Source organism: Poecilia latipinna, unplaced genomic scaffold (assembly GCF_001443285.1).
Source record: "Poecilia latipinna isolate Pla-1442-1.1 unplaced genomic scaffold, P_latipinna-1.0 Scaffold372, whole genome shotgun sequence".
In the NCBI taxonomy this organism is placed as follows: Eukaryota; Metazoa; Chordata; class Actinopteri; order Cyprinodontiformes; family Poeciliidae; genus Poecilia; species Poecilia latipinna.
This window is the reverse complement of record NW_015112988.1, coordinates 276,212-285,438: the sequence shown is the minus strand read 5'-3', so window position 1 is coordinate 285,438 and position 9,227 is coordinate 276,212. Positions and strand designations below refer to the sequence as shown.

Here is a 9,227-nt window from a genome sequence, read left to right as displayed (position 1 = left end):
GTTAACTATTTTAGATAATTCTTCCTTAACAGCAGCCAAAAGTAGTAGACAGAACTCTACCTTTGTCAGTAAGCCTCTTCTCCTCGCACTTCTGCGTCAAAAACTCTCTCATCTACAAAGAGCGTGCCGCACCGTTGCGTACCTCGCAATCGTCAGCGGTGAGAAAGAACCAATCAGGAACACAAATGCTGTGTTGTGGGACGCGTCGCGTCTCATCATTACCTGTCTGCTGCAGCATCATTAGAGCTTAAGCATTTTCCTCTCCTTTATTCACCAGTTTTCCTTCGCCTCCCTCCTCAGCTGCATTTCTGTGTTAATATGACAACGCGCCTTTTGGGGTTTTTAGAAAACTTCCCATACCAGTTCAATGGAAATGAATCATGCATTAGTTTTTAAAGTGGTTTGACTCACCGTCGCAAAGCTTCATGTTTCATTCAGGTTTCAAGCTTCCCTCTGCGCTTTGGTTTCCATGATTCACCCTTCTTATTTTTTAGGGTATTTTTAACCCTTTTCACATTCCCACTACAAATTTTATTGGGTTTAATGTAGGACCTTCCTTGTCCTACACTATAACCACAGTATGGAACCACACGAAGAAGTAAATATTTACATACACTGAATAAAAATACTTTTTTCTCACTGTCTGAAGTTAAACGAAGCCAAACTTCTCTTGTTTAAGACGAGTTAGAAATATCAAAATTATTTCTATTTGCTAAATGCAAGAAAACCTGTATGTTTTGGAGATATTCTTTTGTAACTGTATTTAAATTCAGAAGTTTACACAGAGTTGGTCTGTATCAGAGATAATTGTCTTTTAAACCGTATGAGTTGGAACAATCCGTCTTGCTGCCCTTTCATCAGTCGGCACTGGGAGAAATGATGGTCAAAGTTGATGGAAAGATGAATGGAAGTCAATATTGGGGAAGAAAATGTGCTACATGCTACAAAAGCGTTATCCTGGACCAGAGGTTCACCTTACAGCTGGACCCTAAACCTTAAATATCCAGCCAGAGCTATGGTGGAATGGTTTAGATCAAAGCATATTCATGTTTTGAAATGGCCTAGTCCAAGTCCAGAGAGAATCTGTGCTAAAACCTGGATATCAATTCTCCAACTAATATAAAAGTTGGAGTGTTTATAAGATCTGTTTCCTCTAACAGATTATTTCCTGGCAAAAAAAACTCTCAAAATTCAATAACAACGCTCTATTTTCTTTTAGCTGTTTTCGTGCTTCTTTGTGTTACTTTGTCACTTAAAATGCAAATAAATTACATTCAAGTTTGGGAAAGTTTAAAGCTTTAATCTAATTATTTACACATTAATCAGATGTTTTCCCTCCAAACGATAGCAGCGGTTCTGGTGTGTTTTCGGACTTGATGATGACTGAAGTGAATTTTCATGGGAATTCAGGGAAACAAATCCAAGCGGAATAACGATTTCATGCTCCTCCGGAGTTTTAATCAGCATGATTTCAGCTACGTGCTTTACCAAAAACTGATTAGTTTGTTTCAAGTTGAAATTAAAACAGCGTCCTTGTCTGTTCTCAGAGTTTTCATTCGCGAGCTGAAGCGCCTGGAGAACATCAGCCATTCACCGTTCACCTCTCATATAACCAGCAGCCTGCAGGGACTTTCCACCATACATGCATACGGAAGAGGGCGCAGCTTCCTCGACAGGTGAAGTCAAGGCTATTTGTCCTCGACAGACGTCATTAAACTTTAAGTTCACGTTATCTCCTCGTGTAGTTTCTCTTTGCTCTTCTCCCTATAAATATATTAAACCGCATGACAGACGCTTTGCCCTCAGCAAGCACTGCAGTGCAGAGCCATGCTTGCTGAAATAGATTTACAATCACTGTCTTTTTTTTTTCGCTCTCTTCAGATACCAGGAGCTGCTGGACACCAACCAGGCCACCAACTACCTCTTTAGCTGTGCTATGCGCTGGCTGGCTGTTCGCCTGGACCTCATCAGCATCAGCCTTATCACTGCTGTGGCACTTCTGATTGTCTTCATGCAGAATCAGATACCTCCAGCCTACGCAGGCCTGGCTATCTCCTATGTAGTGCAGGTCGGTGAACAAATATGGAGAAACATAAGCCTCAAATGTGTCAGCAGGGCCTTGCAAAAGTATCTATTAGATGACAGAAATTCAACATTTTTGCAACCACAAACTTTAAATTGATCTTTTTTTGATAAGATTTGAAGAAGGAAACTCATAAATGTTTTTTCGACATTTTACATATAAAAACTGTAAGTGTGTTGTGCATTTGCATTCACCCACTCAAGTGTAAAGTGTTGATATCCAATTCATTATAAGGTCAGACAAAAGTTACCATTCTGTGACTCGAGGTGGTTGATGCAACCGCTAACTAGCTGCTAGTATACCCATGCTAGCTAGCTTTTTTTCATCTATCATGGCTAAGAGCAATTTATCGCCGGTTGGCTGGAAGATGTAGCTGTAGGGAATCTCATAAGAAGCAGCATGACTTCCTTCATAGTTTTCCAAGCTTATAAACATTTTGTCATAATGGTCTTCAAAAGTCTTAAATTTGAGTTGGTGAGACCTGCAAAAAGTCCTGTGCTACAATTGCAGCTGCAGATCTTTTTTTAGGGTGTTTTTATCAGCTTTATACATCTAGAAAATGAAAATTTTAAGCATTTTTCTTTGCCAACTAGCTCAAGCTCCATTCTTCAGAAGGAGGATGTCTCTGAATATCAGCTTTAGATTCTTATCACAGATTCTTAGTTGGATTTAGGTCTGGACTTTAAACCGTGAGTATACTTTGATCTAAAACATCCATGACGCTGTGTTTATCGTCGTTATCCTGTCGGAAAGTGACATAAAGTCTTTTTGAAAGGTGTAGCTCTTAATTTACAAGTCGAGCTACATTTACGTATGACATAAAATACCAAAATAAGACACAGAGGTTTGCTATAGGCATGAATTTCTTTATATATGTGCGTGTGTGTGCGTGTGTGTGTGTGTGTGTGTGTGTGTGTGGAGGAGCTGGTTTAAGTTTTATTTTGCAGCATTTTATCGCATGTTCTAATCAACACGATCACTGCAGATAATTGAGATCAATTAGCGAGGCTGTGAAGGAGGCATGCCAGCGAATCTCTGCTGCCTAAGCAGGCAGAGCTTTAAGGTAATTGGTGTGACAGTGATAATTATTAACCTTTTCACTCCCTGTTTGTGTTTCACCTCCAGCTGACCGGCCTGTTTCAGTTCACCGTGCGGCTGCTGTCCGAGACCGAAGCTCGCTTCACATCGGTTGAAAGGATAAATCATTACATCAAGGTAAAGGAGCTTTGGTCTGCGGGATGGCAGCACGGAGGGCTGGGCGATATGGCTTAAAAATAGAATCTCTTTGCTTGATTTCTTTTATAAAAACGGAAATTACAAATGACAGAAAATATTTTCAAAAAGTGGCTTTTATTTTAATCATCCTTTCTGGAAGTTCTCCTACATAACTTACAGGGCCAATCTACAAACATTTTTGCTTCATGACAAGAATGTAATCATAAAAAGCAGAAAAAAGACGCACTTTTACCAGAAAAACATCTTAGAAGCTTTTCAATTATAAAAAGTGCTTCTAGAGTTATTAGGATCTGTTGTTTTAAATAATAATACTAATATAATAATAATAATAATAATAATAATTTGATGCTGATATATTAAAATATGAAATATTATCTATAAAACTCATACCAAAGTATAATTCAACATTTTACATTTTAATGTTTTATTTTCTATGTTGGATTTCTCATAAAATTACTACTTTTCCCCCCAAATATTACGACTGCATTCTTGTACTATTATGACTTTAGCCTTGCAATAAAAATAAAAAATAAAAAAATCTTAGCCTGGCTCTAAGACTTTGTCGCAGAGTTGAGTTGAATTCAAAGTCCAAATGAACTGACATGACTCTGAACTATGGACAAAGGAGTACATTGGTGAAAAAAAATCCACGTTTTCCAAAAATTATATCTTCAGAAACCAAAAACTTGGTTAATCGATGAAATCGATTTATCGTCCAGCGCTGACAGCAGGTAACCAGAATGACGTAGCAGATTTTATCAGGGCAGCTGCCGAGTTTTGTCCATGTTTTTGTGTTGTGTGCATGTGATCTGCACACACTCCGTAGCACATGACAGAGCTTGTCACGCAAACCACAACTTCTTCCCCTTTAGTGCAAAGGGGGGGAAAAAAGCTTATAGAGCAAAAATCAGTACAGATCAGTGGGGGGCCCCGCTCCTCTTCAGGAACTCAGTGATTCATAGCAGATACCATCGCCTCTCCTTATCTCAGAGTCTTGACAGTGAGGCGCCCAGACAGAGTCCTGAGGCAGCCGCTCCTGCCCCCTCCTGGCCTCAGCAGGGAAAGATCAGCTTCCAGGACGTGGACATGCGCTATCGGGATCATCTGCCACTGGTACTTAAGAGCCTGTCGTTTACCGTTCTCCCCGAAGAGACCGTCGGCATCGTAGGCCGCACAGGATCAGGTACAGCTGACCCCTTCTTTGTTCCTCAGCCAGCAGCGTTTCCAGCTCACGTTTACTGTCTCTGTTTCAACATGTCCAAATTTGTCGGCATAGCATCTTTTTTCGTGTGTGTGTTTGCAGGGAAGTCCTCTCTGGCTGTGGCTTTGTTCAGGCTCGTGGAGCTCAGCGCAGGCTCCATAGTCATTGATGGGATCGATATTGCACAGATTGGCCTGGATGACCTGCGGAGCAAGCTGGCCATCATTCCCCAGGAGCCAGTACTCTTTATTGGGACCGTCAGGTAATCCAGTTACTATTACTTTATCACCAGTGGGTGGGACTCCTGCTCCGTTCTGGCATGTAAAATGGGTTTTGATCAAAAATACCCTACAAAAAAACAATTACTTCCGATTACGTCTGAAGCAATGAATCAGATTAATTGTGATGAGTCTGTTATTGAATTAATAGTCAATTAATTTAGTAATCGATTAATTCTTAGCTGGTGCATACAGACTCAAAAAAATGTCAATTGCTGAAGGAACAACATCCGCAGATTTATAATTAAACCAAAACTGTACAAAAAATATATATATTCTGGTAAAAAAGAAAAAAACAACCTTTGTTCGTAAGAACGTTTTACCCACAACTCCTCAGGAGGCTGGAGTGTGCTATCAAATAATTATTCGGTTCATCCAAAGTTAATCTACACATCATCTCTAAACTGTATTAATGTTAAGTCAACCAGAAAGGCGGAGCTTTTCACATGTTGCCCATAACTTTTAATGAAATGTTATTTCCTGTGCTCATCTTTCTGATTGGCTGTCAGTCAAATTTATCAAGAAACTTTGCTTCCCAAGCTAGTGTAGCAAGTGCAAAATAGGAAAGTTTCTGACAGAAAAAGATTGAAGTGGAGGACATTACTGCAGAAAATCCTAAGAATTCAAGGCCTGCTAGAAAAAGAAAGCAGCATTTATTCTAGTATGTAATAATAATTGAATATTGAATAAAAGTGAGAAAAAAAAACATGTTTATTTACAAATTTTGTAGCATTGTTTTTGGTGCGTCTGTGCTCCCGTACATTAGATTTTAATGATTGCATCATCTCCTCAAGTGCTGCAGATGCCTGTTAGTCACCACTAATTAAAGTCATGTGTTGCAGCAGGGAAGCAACTAAAACATGCAGGACAAAGTGAGGACCAGAGATGACCATCGCCACTCTAGACTTTAACATGACTAACATTTTTCAGGAACTAATTTATTTATTATTTGCCTTGAAGTGAAAACAATCAAAACAAACAGAAATAAGTGCTTGACATATTTTACTCTGAATGTAATGAAACCATTTATAAAATATGCGTCTCTCATCCCAAGTTGATTTACTGAAATAAATTGCATTTTAAAAATGATTCTAATTTATTGAGAAGCACCTCAATATGCAGTATATAAACATGATTGATCATTTGTAATACTTGCAGAGTCTGACCTTTAAGCTGAAAATTGGTTAAAACGGCAGTTTAACCAGAGAGGAAAGAGCAACGCAAGAACAAAAACCTGCAGCGTGTTTGGATGTTTCTGGCTGAGTAAACATTTGGGAGGGCAGATGGGAGGAGTAAAAACTATTTCAGGTAATGGCAGACATAAGATCTGCTTGCTGTTGTTTATAGGCCTCCTAACGCTTCAGAATTTACAGCCTGTGGATAATTACACTGTAAAATGTATGTCAGCGGCAACTCAGAAAAATATTCATTAAAACTGGTGCAAAGAGAATCCAATTAAGCTGATAAACTGGGTGGAGATTCATGTCACTTAAAAATGCCTTCGCAAACAGGAAGCAATAAACTTCGATCTCCTTTATATACAAAATGCAGGATCATTATTATGCGTAAACATCTTTCTGTTTACTTGTAATGTCAATTTTAGATACTGAAAGGTTTCCCGAATGAATTTGATGCATTAATGTGAAGTTATTTCATCTCTGTTATGATTTCTCTCCCCCCCCCCAAGGAGCAATTTAGACCCGTGGGATCAATACACTGACGAGCAGATCTGGGAAGCTCTTGAGAAAACCCACATTAAAGAAATGGTAAGTTATTTGATCAACAGGTTGCAGATTGCACGCAAAGCCTGTCCTCACAGTTTGGCTGCTGTGTGACCCTCCACAGGTCTGCCAGCTGCCTCATTCCCTCCACTCGGAGGTGACGGAGAACGGGGAGAACTTCTCGGTGGGAGAACGGCAGCTCCTCTGTGTAGCCAGGGCCCTCCTGAGGAACAGCAAGGTGCCGATTGCATTGTGCTGCCATCTTTTATTTACATCCTCAACTTTTTCTCTGGATGAGCAATGATCTCCTCAGGTTCAGTTAATGAGAAAATAAGAGCCTCCTTTCGTTTTCAATGGGTTACCAGTGCCACCTAGTGTTGGCCACCTTAACTGCATCATTATCAATGTATAAAGGCACAGGTGACGAATAGCTGTTTAAAGCTGCAGCTTTCATTGTTTCTCTCTCGCTCTGAAACTGTTTTCAGATTCTTATTCTGGACGAGGCTACGGCGGCCATCGACACGGAGACGGATCGTCTGATCCAGGAGACGATTCGCACCGCGTTCAACAGCTGCACAACTCTCATCATCGCACATCGTCTCAACACAGTGCTGAGCTGCAACAGGGTCATGGTCCTGGACAGCGGCCAGGTGGGTAGAAAAGCGAAGCGCATTTACAAACTGAAGCAGTGCTGTGGCTTAGACCTGATGCGTAGAAAGTTGTTTCTTTTTCTGCTTGAGAACAACCTGTGAAGCGTTTAGAGAACATGAAACGTCCAAATGTGATTACTGGTTTATTGAGAACATAATTTTTGGTACAACCTAGAATATGTTTTTGATATTTTACTGTTTCTAGACAGCTTTTAATGATTAACTAGTCGAAATTTTCACAGAAACATACAGATAGAAACCTTAAGAACCAATTTAGACTGTGTATTTGCAAAAAAATTCTTTGGGAGTTTAGTCACTCTTTAAAGAGGAGCAGCAAAAATAAATGAGGCGATCAGCTGAGCTTTCCAACAACTCATAGAGTCATCTAGGCCATGCTACTGCCCGGCATGGATTTTGAGCTATTAGCATGTCATGATAGTCATAAGACTGTCATACAAAAACAATGTTCAGTAAGAGGCCTTTTCAGATTTATTGCAACACTGACTGCTACCAAAGATTCTGCTGCCAGAGTTGTGGATGGTGATGCCACAACATCACCATCCACAACTCTTTGATACTTGGATAATATGAGTTACATTTAACTTCCCCTTGGAATAAATATTAAGTACATTTGAGCTGAATTGAATAAAATAAAATACAATGGATATATTTTATATTCACAGAGTTCTTGTTTATAATACTCATATTAAAAAATAGTTCAAGCAATTAAAAGCCCCAAATTGTCAGGGACTCCTGCCGATGATGATGTGTGCATGCAAACCTTTGTCCAGAAAATCATTATTAGAAACTGAGCTGTATCAACTCTCCCTGTCTGAGTCTCAAAGGAAAATCCAAATATATGTTATATACACTAAAAGAAATTCAACAAAACCAAGGAATAATTTCAACATATTCATTCTTTTTATTACTCCACTTCTTACAAGGTTTCAATACCGAGTGAGTCTGGATGTAATTCACTGACACTGATCGTGTCTTATCTGTTCCCTGCTCACAGATTCTGGAGTTCGACTCGCCGGCAGCCTTGCTCGCAAATGAAAACTCAAGATTTCGAGCCATGATAGAGGCGTCAGAAAGCAGCCAAAGCAGATAAAATAAAACACACTCTGAAGACGGCAGCCGTGATCCTGAAAATATATGCAAATACATCATTTACATGGCAAATACACACACACACACAATCATAATGTGAAGGAAAATAATGGCTTGATATCAGTTCTCTGAGTAACACTGTCTGTTATTTGCCACATTAAAGACCCAGGGACTATATTTAAACCTTAAGCTCATCAAGTATCAGTATACAAATTAGGATTCAGCTAACTCTGGCTGTTTGTTGCTGTCAAGGCCAAATAATTAACTCAGACAATAGCACTTTATGTTTGATGTGGTGCTTCCTTTTTCTTTGGAGGTCGGTTAATCAGAGTTTTAGTGTTTTGTTTTGTTACTCAAACCTCAGAGAGCAGGAATGTACACATTAACCAGAGAAAAAAGTAATATCTCATGTTTCATCCGTATGTTTTCCAGGAATGTATTAGTTTGTTAAATATTTAAGACCATGTTTCAGCGAAAATCACCTGTTTTTCATTCCCATCAGGTACTGTTTGATAAAAATAGGAATCTTTTTTGGTGTAATTTTAGTTTTTTGTTTGTCTTTTTTAGCCTTGTGCTGTTAACACTTTCAGGTTTTATGAAGGAGTCAGCCATGTCGGCATGCTTTTTATGACTACTTTCATGTACAGTACTGTGATTTGAACTGAGCTAATGTTTCCAAATGCTGGAGTTTAAAATCTGCACCTTTTTATTGCGTTTGTTGTAGGCTGGAGGTATCGTACGTAATGTTTTCACAAGCCGGAGGATTTTAGACATTTGCCTTATAGTAAAGTACGTGCTGAACAATCAAGAAAAGTGCAATAATACTTTTTCAAGATTGCCTTTATACACTTGAGATTGTAATGCTGCAATAATTTTGTTAAATGTCAGATTTTTTATAAAATGCTTTTTTAAATAAAATGTTTACATAAATGAGTGTCCACTGTTTTT

The 9,227-nt window shown here is 39.0% G+C and overlaps 1 protein-coding gene across 1 annotated transcript in view; it reads left to right on the top strand.

The window, feature by feature from the left end:
* LOC106949978 (multidrug resistance-associated protein 5) overlaps window positions 1-9,205 on the top strand; it is a 45,582-nt gene extending 36,377 nt beyond the window's left edge. The window contains exons 21-29 of the mRNA XM_015036555.1: window positions 1,548-1,676; window positions 1,882-2,068; window positions 3,209-3,298; window positions 4,310-4,502; window positions 4,623-4,782; window positions 6,486-6,564; window positions 6,644-6,757; window positions 7,005-7,169; window positions 8,185-9,205. Of these exons, the coding sequence (XP_014892041.1) occupies window positions 1,548-1,676; window positions 1,882-2,068; window positions 3,209-3,298; window positions 4,310-4,502; window positions 4,623-4,782; window positions 6,486-6,564; window positions 6,644-6,757; window positions 7,005-7,169; window positions 8,185-8,280 (1,213 nt within the window). The 3' untranslated portion in view covers window positions 8,281-9,205. The remainder of the gene's footprint in view (window positions 1-1,547; window positions 1,677-1,881; window positions 2,069-3,208; window positions 3,299-4,309; window positions 4,503-4,622; window positions 4,783-6,485; window positions 6,565-6,643; window positions 6,758-7,004; window positions 7,170-8,184) is intronic.
* The last annotated feature ends 22 nt before the right edge of the window (window positions 9,206-9,227 follow it).